The sequence below is a fragment of the Thermoascus crustaceus genome (assembly GCF_041956765.1).
Source record: "Thermoascus crustaceus strain CBS 181.67 unplaced genomic scaffold VTN00scaffold_3, whole genome shotgun sequence".
In the NCBI taxonomy this organism is placed as follows: Eukaryota; Fungi; Ascomycota; class Eurotiomycetes; order Eurotiales; family Thermoascaceae; genus Thermoascus; species Thermoascus crustaceus.
This window is the reverse complement of record NW_027192529.1, coordinates 602,626-614,575: the sequence shown is the minus strand read 5'-3', so window position 1 is coordinate 614,575 and position 11,950 is coordinate 602,626. Positions and strand designations below refer to the sequence as shown.

Sequence of the window (11,950 nt, the reverse complement as noted above, 5' to 3'; positions counted from 1 at the left end):
AACTCAGCTGGTATTTAAATATGTTGTGAAAAGATTGTCTAAACGCGTTCACGTGCGGCGCTGTACCCCTTCTAGGAAAGTCTCAACCGAGCTAATAACCTACCTGATTCACTTACCCGACCTGAGAGTGGTTGATACCGGACGTAGGTGCAGCTCTCTTAGCCTGCCATGGGAAAGCGGGATATGAATGGTGGCTGCACGGTGATACTGTTATCACCTGATTAGACAGCTGGCAATGCAGCATATCCCTTGCCTGGCGCAATTTAAAAGAAGGATCTTCCTGAACTCCTACAGCATCATGTCAGCCAGGGTGGTAGTGCTAACTAGGCTTGGAGGCAAATCCAACAAGTGAACATACACCTTCAATGGTTGCCAAGCGAGATCTGCCAGCTATTAGTGCTAAAAAGTCGGGTACCGGCCCGGTATATAGCTTACAATGAGCGGCAGACCATCAGGTACAGCTTATGCTGCCTCTGGAAAAGGTTGCAGCGCCGCGCCATAGCAATCCTGGGGCAAGAAACAGCAATACCCGGGAATGAGCTAAAAATTCGATTTTTTAGTCAAGGAGTTCCTCAATTCCAGTGCTTTTCCACTTCAAGGCGACCAATTATTGCTGTCGAGTTCACTGAATCTCGTACGGTCTAGTATGCCTTAGTTCCTATCGAGGAGCTCCTGGATGATGTCTCTTATTGGATTCTAATCTATCTGAACGAGATCTGAAAAAGAGGGGTAAGAGTTTTGTCACATGATCGTATAGTCCCGACTATCCTAATTAGGAAAGATCCTCGAGCTGTATACGGTAGCGTAAGCTATTCCTGACAATTGCACGCAGGAAGGGGCCGCAATTTATACATGGCATCTCTCGCTAAGATTGCAGATTCAGGAGTCAGCTGTAAAAATGTTTATCTTCTTCTCATCCCTTTCCCTTTCCCGCACCATTTTTGACCGTTCTCTTGTTGGCTGAATTTCAGTCTGCCTCGTGTCCAGTTAGTGGTAACCGGAGGAGCCCGTGCTTCAAAGGGGCTGACTGCCTCCCCTTCGGAAGATCCCTCGAGTGGTAGAGCAAGCCGGATTGGATTGGGGGTTATGGAGCGTCAGGGGTCTCCAGGAAAGCAGCCTGATGTGAGAATCAACAGATGCGCTCCTCTCCACCCGGGATCCCCAAGGATACCACGTCATGCTTAATTACTATTTCCCACGTCTCATTGGGAATCTGGACACATGGACGCCTGGGGATGCGGGGGAGGCTCCGTGCGTGGTTGACGGTAATGGAGATACCAACGTAATGGCTGGAACTTCAGCCAGGTCCTGTCATGCGCTTTCATCATCTCGTTGGCCAATCCCTCTCGACGTGCCCCACTAATGGTTCACTGGCCTTTTATACTTATTGATGCACAGCCCAATCTAGTCTCCCAGACCTCTTGCTGGATTTCCCGAGCATTTCAATATAGGTCTTCTATCAGCCTTGGAGTTTTTTGCGGAAGGCGCTAAAGGCATTGCTGCATGCCCACGCTGTGCAAGCCGTTTTAACACTCAAGAAGGTCGGTGAGTGTCTAGAGACTGACATACTGCCTAGATGCGGTTTTAGCGGTTTCTGCGGTTTTGGGATTAAACATCAAGTATTTCAAGTCCTTGCGCTACAAGGACATGCCGATACTTCTAGATCGTTTATTCTCAGACGAGACGCAGGTATCATTGCCGAGGGATGACCCAACGAAAGTTGACACTCATGACAAACGGCATATCTTGGACGTCCTACGGGTTCTGACAGCATGGTTCAATGAACTAGAAGAGGCTTACAAAGGTCAGTGTATATACATCTTTTACTATGAAGTGTAGCTAATGGATTTTAGTCGCTATCGATCCAGAACCAGAATCAGAATCGAATCTACAAGATCCAAAGCAAGTGTGTCGCGATACCCACGCCGCAGAAGGCCAGCAAGACTTACCTGTATCTCCTCTGATATCTGTTGACGCAGACTATAGTGAGGGCTCGGCACCAGAGACCGCATTGACAGTTGTGAGTCACACAGGGGAAGCAAACATGAAATATTCCGCTACCGCCGTGCAGACGGGATTGCTGTGCTCTTGTCTTATTACAGTATAGGTTGTATGCACGTTGGATCCACAAAGTGTTTGAAATATTTGCCTAAATATCCGCTCCCACGAATTCTTCTGCCTGGATAGAGCCAGTTAAGATATGCAGACCCCTTGATGCTGGTACACTCAATCTCACAAGTGACGATTCCATACTTCCCTTTGAGATTCCATGCTCAGAGGTTTGTATTTCACCTTCATATGTACCCGGCTGAGAACAGCCTCATTGAACTCAGTGGCACGATTCGCCGTGAGAAAGATGCTTCATAGTACTCAAGCTTCCAAAAGAAAACAATGGCAAATCAATTCTGGAGCTTGTTGAAAGATGAAAGACGTTCCAAAAACACATCAGCTTGAGACGAAGTGCATTAAAATGATGGGAGATCTTGAAGATACGAGCAAGCATTGCTTCAAGCCTGGCCAGGCCACCACGGGCGTCAATCAATTCACCGGCGGAGACCTGCAAAAGTTAGCGTCTAAGCCCTGCTGGTTCAATCTGACAAGCCAACAGAATATAAAGGCCATTGGAGCAAGTCCGACATGGCTTCCGCAGTCAGACTCTTCCCGACACCTGGGGGGTCCATCGAGACATGTTAGACTGCTCAACCAGCATCAGGTACCAAAGCATACTGCAGAAGCACAATGAGACCACATCCCTTGCCACATGATCACCTTTAAGACTCAGGAGCATGATCAATGGATCGTCGCCGACCACTTAACGGTAAATCCCGCAGAGCCATCCGAGGTGGAGCAGTTGGCCAGGAAGTATCCTCAAAACCGGCATGCGACCTTCTATGACAAGAACTTCCAAGCAATCACACCCGCACATTGCTTCTGCGCTGTGACTGAGGATGGAAGCAATACCATCTTTATGGCCGTGTCGCGCGAATGGGCCGCATCGGTCTCCCAGATGCTCAATGGTAACGGACAGCAGGAAATGGCGCTGCCGAGAGGGAAGCGTCGTAGATGAAAATGTCATGCTAGCTATCATAGCTCCGGTGCTGAAGCAATGAATCACTGAGTGCCAGCAAACCCTTGTATTATGGCTTTCGAGGTCCAGCAACTTGCGCGGCCAGGGGTAGACGGTAGAGAGGCCCACACAGTCCTAGAATCGTGGTCGTAGAACCCAGCCGGTCTGTTGACCCATGATACAGACTCGAGGGACTATGACCAGGGTCTCCTATCACTGGCCCTGTTAGTCATCGAGACCTTCAACCGCGAGACCTAAACATTACACCTCCGTCTCCTCAACATACTATAAAGATCACGGCTCTGCTACCTCCATCTGTCTTTCATTGAACACTCTCATCCTCATCTCTCACTGTGTTACTATAGACACCTGCAACCGATGTCATACGAAAAGTCACATAAACTGGACTGCCATCCTCATCCTCACCTCTCACGGAGCCACTGTTGTCCCCATTGTCCAAAACTGCCAGCCTAGCAGTTGATCAATATATTACACTGACCACGGCAATGGCTTCTCGAACCTGCTGTGATTGCAACAACTGCTACCCATCTCTGTTGACATCGGACACTGCGTGGTGGCAGATACATCACGTTTAAAGCCGGCTTCCAGAGCTGGACCTGGAAGGTTCCACGCAGACGCCATCTCTGACCTTATGTCAGCCTCTTCCTGACGCACCGCATACGATGAACGTATGGAGTGGCTGTCTACAGAGACGACGTCCTGCCTCTCGATGTGCCTGTTGAGACGATCGACCTGCCAAGCGATCCTATCATCCAGATCTATCAGCGCCCGGTGTGGTGGATTGACTGTGGTGCGTAGTGTGATATTCTGCAGTTGCTGCAACCTACTATGTCATATAGCTTCCCGTCATTGAAACCGATTCCCTGAGGCAATCTCTGATCCCTATAACACTCGCCTTGCGCGCAGGTGACTGGAATCGTCGGTGGACTCCGCCAACGTCTCAGTGCGCTTTGACGTGGTGTGCTAATATTGTGACAGCTCCACCACTGCAGAAGAACAGTTGGTGTGGGTGATGATGAATGTCCGCCTCAGCCGCCCCACAGACAGGATCATGTAGATAGCATGTCCAGGATCATGATGAGATAATCTGTGACATCTGGTGCTTACTCTGAATGCACATTAGTTTCTCTATTTTGATTTGGCCAATCAGATTGCTTCACGCCCTGTTTATCCATTCCAATGCAATAATTTCAGCACCAATCACGCTGTATGGACGTCAATTATGACTCCAAAGGTGTCTAGTCCATGTCATTTTGCTGGTAAGCACTTCTTTTATTAGATTAGCCTAACTTGCTATGAACGGCTGCACATGTTTGGTAGTTCCACCGAAAAATCAGATTTTCATAGGTTTCGGTATATACAATAACTAGACTTGGCAGGTTGAGTAAGGCTGATATGCTCCGTCATAATGTTAGGTAGATTCGAATAATCAGAGCTTTCATCATCATACATTCGGATTACTAGGTTCGCGCAGTCTGACAGATATGTACCTACAAGATTCTGATGGATATACCCGATGTACGTCCAATTGATTAATACTTTATCCACCCATAGATCTCCCACGCATTAAATCTGAACTTCGGACGGTTATACTCGCTCTCCGGCCGATTTTGCTCTAAATATTCACTAGAGGCGGAAAGACTACACAAGGCTTAGCCAATTCACCCGATGTTACATCTCTGTCGGAGAGTGATCGACATAGCCTCAGTGGCCCGAGATCCCCACTCGCAAGGCTGACGGGGAGGTTGAGGTACTTATTTAAGGAGAGCCTCGTCCCCAGCTATGGCAAACAATCCATTTTACCGCAAGCTCGATAAGCATAAGCAACAAATCCACCCCAGGTGCCAGATACAATGGAAAACAGCGGTATCCTGCTGAGTGCTAAAGCGGACCTTAACCGGGTCCTTGTTAGTGACGGACCGCCACAAACAGCGCTGTGTCTCCTGTCGCCCCCGCTGCCATCCATCGTTAACGCTGTTAAATTCACAATCATAAGTCATGACCAAGGATACTGCGATGATCCGAACGCCGGGACCTGGACCTGGTTTGAAACGAGCATCCTGCGCCCCCAGGCCGACAGTCGGGATATCTCCTCCGACTTATTCGACGACGTGAACGACAATGTGGAGGACTTCATCGACCAGATCGCAGGACATGGGTGGAGCTTTGTTGAGATTCCGGGGACTGGTGGTCGAACGAGCATTGTCCTGGCCCGGAACCCGGTGTCGAGAAGCTGGCAGACGCATGAGATGGTTTGGGACCGAAACGACAATGAAGAGAAGAGGCAGTTTGTGAGCTTACTACAGGAAGGGGATCGTGTCGTTGTGTGGGCTCGAGCCCAGGTGTGAATACCTTGATTGCGGGATGATTTCAATGGGGATGCTCATCATGTATAGTTCCCAGGTTGGGTCAATTTTGTCAGATCCCTCCATCTGGATTTGTTTGAGGAGGTAAGTTTTGAACGTGTTGCTTGGTTATGGAATTCCCTAATGCCGTTGGTGGGGTACTACACCCACGAGAGACTACCAAAGGGTGTCTGGGCTTCCTTCGGACGCTGAAGATGAAGTTGGAGGACGCATCATGGTCGAAAACGAAGATAGCAGCAAAGAAGAGGAGGAGGAAGACGAAGAAGATAATACAGAGGAGAAACGCGAACAGCTAAGGAAATTGATCGCCTTCATGCGTGAATTGAAGCCTGAGGCCTTCGAAGATATGCCCCTGCGGTCGTCGGAGCCGCTCAAGGACCGCAGGGTAACGGAACTGATGATGTCAAACTGGAATCCCATGGAACCCCCAAGCTATGATCATTTGGGTCTTCTACCGTATGAGTATGTACCCTTGCCAAGCACTACCTCTATCCGCGTGATGAAGTTGCTAGAGACCGAGAACGGGCTACTCCATTGCACGTTAAAAACCATTGACATTCTGGACCGATCGGTCCCGTACCACTGTCTGTCCCTACACGTGGGGAAACCCTCATGCCGACAGCAACTATTTACAGGAGAGTTTCGAGGAGAGAGGGAAAGCCCATAGCACCGAGACCTGGCCTATTATCTGCGATGGGAAGCTCATGTTGGTGCCGAAGAATCTGTTTGACTGCTTACACCAGCTGCCACGCAATGCATGGGCCAGGCGGTTGGACCGGGCAGACAAAAAGGGTCAAACGATCGTACACAAACTGGCCATAAATGGAGGAATGAAGGTGAAAATCGATGATGTCGATCTGAATATGGCCTTTCGTGCTCTGGCTTTCGTCAACCAAAGAGATGAGATTGGAAGTATCTTCCATGCCTTGCAGGCCGCAGGTGCACACATACAAGCTACCGATTCCAAAGGCAAATCGGCTTTGCATCATGCTGCAGAGAATGGACATATCGACGCCGTCAAGTCGCTGGTTGCTCTAGGCCTGGACGCCACAGCCCGTGACCATGAAGGTAAAACGGCGGCAGAGTATGCCGCCGGAAATGGTCGACAGGATATAGCAGAATACCTACAACAGGCTATAGATACTGACGTGTCATATCAAGCCTGTGAAAAGAGTTCTATTCATGGTCTGGACAGACCTGACGACTGGATATGGATAGATAAGATCTGTATCAACCAGGCAGACATGAAGGAACTACAATCGCAGATCCAAATCATGGACATAATCTATTCAAAAGCAGCTTTCGTCAAAGTCTGGCTTGGTGAAGAAGACCCTTTGACTGGTCCAGCTACTGAATTGATTCAGATGATTCACGGTGCGCCTGGTCGTCTTCGAGACAGTCATATCGTGCCGTATAGGGAAAACACAGAGCAGGCTTACATCAGTGCAGACTTGCCTGTGGTATCCTTTCGTCAGTGGCTAGCACTAGGTACCCTTTACAGAAGGCAATGGTTCCGAAGGGTCTGGGTCTTCCAGGAAATTGTCAGTGCCAACGACGTGGTTATGTGGTGCGGACGGCACGAGATTCCCTTCGCTGCATTTGTCGAAATTTCACGGGATATTCTATCAAGACAGTTGAATTACGGAATACCCTGCTCTACATTCCTGACTCCTCCCAAAGAAGCCGCTCACCATCTCGAGTTGGACCTGTGTATGATGTATAAGTACGCCTCGTTGAGGGCACAGGCAACCATTCTCAATAGCAAAAGGGCAAGAGAGGAGTTCTCGATGTCTCGTTTGGTCGACGTCACTAGAACACTATCATTCAACGCTACCGAAAGACAAGGTATTCGCAATACTCGGCTTGATCTCCTTGTCCACACCGGGACGCCGTTGGCGCCTTGAGTACAGTCTTCCCACCGAAAAACTGTTCACCATGACCACCAGAAACATTATGGCCGAGCAAGGGACACTGGACATCCTTCTCAATGGGGCAGCTGTTTCGATGAACAACGTTCCGGGGCTACCTTCGTGGGTCCCTGATTTTTCTGTCACTGCCTCAAGGCCATTACCTGGCACACCGAACAACGGAGCCTGTGGTGACCGACACCAAGTGAACAGTGTATTACTTCGGGATCCACGTAGCCCATTGTCTCAGGCTTCATGGTACGCGTTGCAGGCCATGTCGATAACCCCGGATGGTCAGACCGACGATCCCAGGATTGCCGAAATGATCCAGATCATGAAGCAAAGCCTTGTGCCCTTAGAATGGAATGTCCTGCGGGTAGAAGGAGCCTTATTTGATCGGATCAAACATGTTGGGAAGAGACGATCCATGGATGGAGAATCCGTCGTCCGGCTCGACACCAGCTGGTTTGATCTTGCGGAATATCTTGATCTCGTATATCCAACCGGCGAAGGGCGATCTGAGGCCTTTTGGCGAACCCTCTGTGCAAACCGAACGCCTACCAACGATAGGCCACCGGACTCATTCGGCGATCAGTTCCGTGAAACCTTGTGCAAAATTGTCTGCGGTGAGGCCCAGAATAGCGCTGCTGCGGCGAGGCATTCCTCACCAAGTGGGGTGTTGCTGGAGGCTCTAATGGCACAAGCTCTGGGAATCTCTCACGCAGTGAGGAAGACAACGGATGCTGACGACTGTTTCCGGCAACTCAATGATGGCCTTGAGCAGCTCGACCGACTTGCAGGCTCCGAGCCCCCAGAGAAGAGCTATTTTCCGTCTCGTGACTCGATTCGAAGGTTTTGGGAATCTTCCGACGTGCGCATCTTCTCCAATGAAGGAAGGCTCCTGAACGACGCATTCGGACAGCCTTTCGAAGTGTCATATCTGCATGTCTACGGTGGCCGGCGACTCTACGTGACAGAGAGGAAGTATATTGGCCTCGGACCGGAGGATGTGGACGCTGGTGATGGCGTGTGGATCCTGCCTGGGTCTTATGTGCCGCGGGTCCTGCGAGAGCAAACTTTGGAGGGTGGTATAAAGCAGTATCGTATGGTGGGAGATACATATCTACATGGAATCATGCAGGGGGAGGCTATGGAGGGTTTGGGAGATTGCTTTCAGACAATCGATCTGGTGTAGAGCAGAAGGATCCATTGTATCTGGTTATAGGGAGATTGTCAAGAGTGGCCACTGGTATCTAAAGTAATGTCTTTGAATGCCTTATACTATTGCTGATTGCTAACCCACTAGCCATGCACTTGATTGTCCTGAGGACCATCAAGCCGCATGCACTGGTGTTAAGAATCCCTCTCTGCCCTATCCATATGAAGGCTACGATACTGCGTTGTCCAACCAGAACCGCCTGTCTCGCCACAACTCTGGTACGTAGAAGTATCAACCGACTGGCTAGGATAAGCCTACGGTCCGGGCTTTTACTATAAAAAAGCATATCGTCTTTTTGTAGGGAAGTGTCTTATTGCTAATTTTAAGAAATGCGTATAAATAAAATCTCTAATTTTTGAAATTGGTTATACTAGTACCCTAATTCACGCACATTATCTTACTAACAACAACAACAACAACAATAACAATAATAATAACTCCTTCCTACATTCCAAAACACCTAAGTAAAATAGTTCAGAAATCGCCGCTCCCATCGGCACAATACCATAGAGATTTGAGTGGCCTGTCTCTATTTTCGTCCTTGTCATAGTGAACAGGAGGCTTTACCATAGGCAACACAGCAGCATACGTTGATGGTCGACATGAAATTGACGAAGTGATCAGGTTTGGAGTGGACAAGACCGGCTACCACGAACACAATAACCGTGGGATAGTTCTAGCAATCAATATGAACTAAAAGCTCATATATTCCTAGAAAGATAGACCTGACCTACAAGATCTTGATAGATGTACCGATATACATCAAATTGATTTACTTCATACCCATAGATATCCCACGTGGGAAAACTGAACTTGGGGCAAAAAAACATACAACAGCCGGGATTCGCTGGTGGTCATCCGGATGGAAGTCCAAGTGATGCTCACAGCCACTGCCTGGAGCTAGAATAACACGGATTCTCCCTTACCAACTGATGTCTGAAATATCAGTTGAACACAGGCGAACGTGGGCGGTAAACAAGTAACAGAGAAACCGGAAAAACCTCATAACTTGATATGATTTTACTATGCATAGCAACCAATATCCTCGTGTAGGACACCTTTGGCCGAGCAAATAGAGTCTAAGCTGAGGGGGTAGTGAACCAATGATCACATGGCACCAAGCGCTCCAGTGTCCTGGGATGTTGAAACGCAAGATAGCTAGAAAAGGTTCTAGGCGTCCCGAACAACCGGGTGCGGTATAGCGAAAGCTAGTAAACCGAAGCAGGTCATTCTAGTTCAGATGTGCTGGGCAGAGGTGTTTGTATGTGCCGGCACGCAGTATACGGAGTACATTTTGTACCAGCACACTCGGCCAAAGTGCCGCTTTTACTGGATGGAGGTAAACTTACATTCCCAAACACGTCTTGCCAACTAGAACGGGAAAAGCGACGGGGTGGCTCGTAGATTTTTGATAGATAGGTACCTAGTTTGGTTGGTGTTTGGGCACTCTGGAAAGAATTGAGCAACTTTTGTTCACTTTCAGCTGGTCAAATAAACCAATTTAAGCCCCTCATCAATCAATCAATCAATCAATTGATCAGAGAGATGAGCTACTGATTCTTCAGACGGATGTATGTAGTAAGTAAGGCTCCAAGTTAGCATACATGCTTGCATAGCTTAGATACCTAGGCCACCTGAAGTTCAACCCTCACCCCGCACCCCCACGCCAGACAGGATAAGAATCCCCCCCGAGCGGACCATGACCTTCTAAGAGCGGAGGGATATATGCCGAAGATAAGACAGCCGTTGGAATACAGTGGACTGTACTCTACTACACTGTTTATGATGTGTTGTACTACTGCCTTGGTAGCTACGTCAGTAGATAGGTACTACGGGTAGATTTAAGAAGTAGCCGTCTCTTACTAAGCATCCCCACCCGCCCTTCGGGGTTTGGTCTGCTTCACCCATACGATAATTTTCATCCAAACGATAAAATTGACACTATTCAACTTCCTACACACCACCATCAAGATGAATTCTAATTCTGATATTGAGATACGTATTTCTGAAGCCTGCAAAATTGCTAAATGTGAAAAAAAACCAAATTTGAGCGCGTTGTCACATCAATTCAATGTTCCTTATCAACGCCTTCGAGTGCGCTTCAATGGCTGTGCAGACCTTTCCTCACGTCCTATATCAACAAAAGCCCTTGATGACATACAAGAAAAAGCTCTAGTTCGTTGGATTCAGCAGCTAGATTCTTTACACACTCCACCTACTCCTACAATGATTGAGCGCGCTGCAAACCAAATTCTTCAGCGGAATGTCGGGAATGAGACACCGCATATGGTTGGAAATGCCTGGGTCTATCGCTTCATTAAACGCCTGCCAGATGAATTTAAATTAGTCAAACAGAAGCCAAAGGAAAGGGGTCGCTTAAATGCAGAAGATCTTGGTCAAATTCAACATTGGTATGATGTTTTGGAGGATTTTATCTCGCAGATTCCGCCACGGAATATCTACAATTTTGACGAAACTGGCTTCCAATTAGGCCAAGGAAAAGCTCAGAAAGTGGTGACAACCAGGCCTAATCAGACATTGAGAGGCAATCCATCCAAAGAGATAGGAGAATTGGTTTCTGCGATAGAATGTATTGCTGCAGATGGTTTTGTTCTACCGCCTTATTTCATCTTTAAAGGCGTCATCCATATGGAGCGATGGTATGAATCAGATATCCCAGGCGAATACCGTGTAGCGGTGTCACCTAAGGGCTATTCTACTGATCTAATTGGTCTTGATTGGATTTATCATTTTGATTGCTATACCAGAGACTGTCTTACACGGAAGAATGAGCCCTGATTACTACTTTTTGATGGACATGGATCTCATCTGACATATGAATTCCTTCAGTTTTGCGGTCAGAACTACATTATTCCATACTGCTTTCTGCCTCATACAACACATCTTATTCAACCGCTTGATGGCCAGCCATTTCAGGTATATAAACACTACTATCGAGACCGGAACAACTATCTGGCTGGCCTAGGTGTGGAAACCGACGATAAAGCAGCCTTTTTAAAGGAGATTCCTACTGTATGCGAGAAAACCTTCAAACCGTGTACAATTTGAGATGCCTTTAAAAAACGAGGCCTTTATCCATTCAACCCTGAAGAAGTTATGGGGCCTTTACGCAAGGCTAAGAGTCCTACACCAGAGATTGAGTTCTTTACCACACCGCCGCCATCTAGTTCCTTATCACCTCCATCTACTATATGAGGGCTTCGTCGTTCCATTGGAAAGGCACAGGATTTCATTAATGATAGTCCGGAGCTTAATACAAGCTTTGTACGGCGCCTTGATTGTGTGTTCAAAAGCTCTCTGGAAACAGCTGAATATGCCGGCCAATTATGAAGCGATTTACAGCTCTATC

The 11,950-nt window shown here is 48.0% G+C and overlaps 4 protein-coding genes across 4 annotated transcripts; all 4 read left to right on the top strand.

The window, feature by feature from the left end:
- Positions 1–1,647: 1,647 nt before the first annotated feature.
- Positions 1,648–3,325, top strand: VTN00DRAFT_5411 (uncharacterized protein; the record flags this gene model as incomplete). The annotated part of the gene is made up of 5 exons (XM_069431940.1): positions 1,648–1,804; positions 1,854–2,020; positions 2,450–2,713; positions 2,783–3,017; positions 3,252–3,325. 5 exons carry the CDS (start codon positions 1,648–1,650, stop codon positions 3,323–3,325), a joined length of 897 nt encoding a protein of 298 aa, XP_069287848.1.
- Positions 3,326–4,941: 1,616 nt separating this feature from the next.
- On the top strand, positions 4,942–5,436 carry VTN00DRAFT_5410 (uncharacterized protein; the record flags this gene model as incomplete). Its single annotated transcript, XM_069431939.1, has 1 exon — positions 4,942–5,436. The coding sequence occupies one exon, from the start codon at positions 4,942–4,944 to the stop codon at positions 5,434–5,436; it is 495 nt and encodes a 164-aa protein (XP_069287847.1).
- A 232-nt stretch (positions 5,437–5,668) lies between these two features.
- On the top strand, positions 5,669–7,358 carry VTN00DRAFT_5409 (uncharacterized protein; the record flags this gene model as incomplete). Its single annotated transcript, XM_069431937.1, has 2 exons — positions 5,669–6,025; positions 6,090–7,358. 2 exons carry the CDS (start codon positions 5,669–5,671, stop codon positions 7,356–7,358), a joined length of 1,626 nt encoding a protein of 541 aa, XP_069287846.1.
- Positions 7,359–7,389: 31 nt separating this feature from the next.
- On the top strand, positions 7,390–8,556 carry VTN00DRAFT_5408 (uncharacterized protein; the record flags this gene model as incomplete). The annotated part of the gene is made up of 1 exon (XM_069431936.1): positions 7,390–8,556. The coding sequence occupies one exon, from the start codon at positions 7,390–7,392 to the stop codon at positions 8,554–8,556; it is 1,167 nt and encodes a 388-aa protein (XP_069287845.1).
- Positions 8,557–11,950: the final 3,394 nt, after the last annotated feature.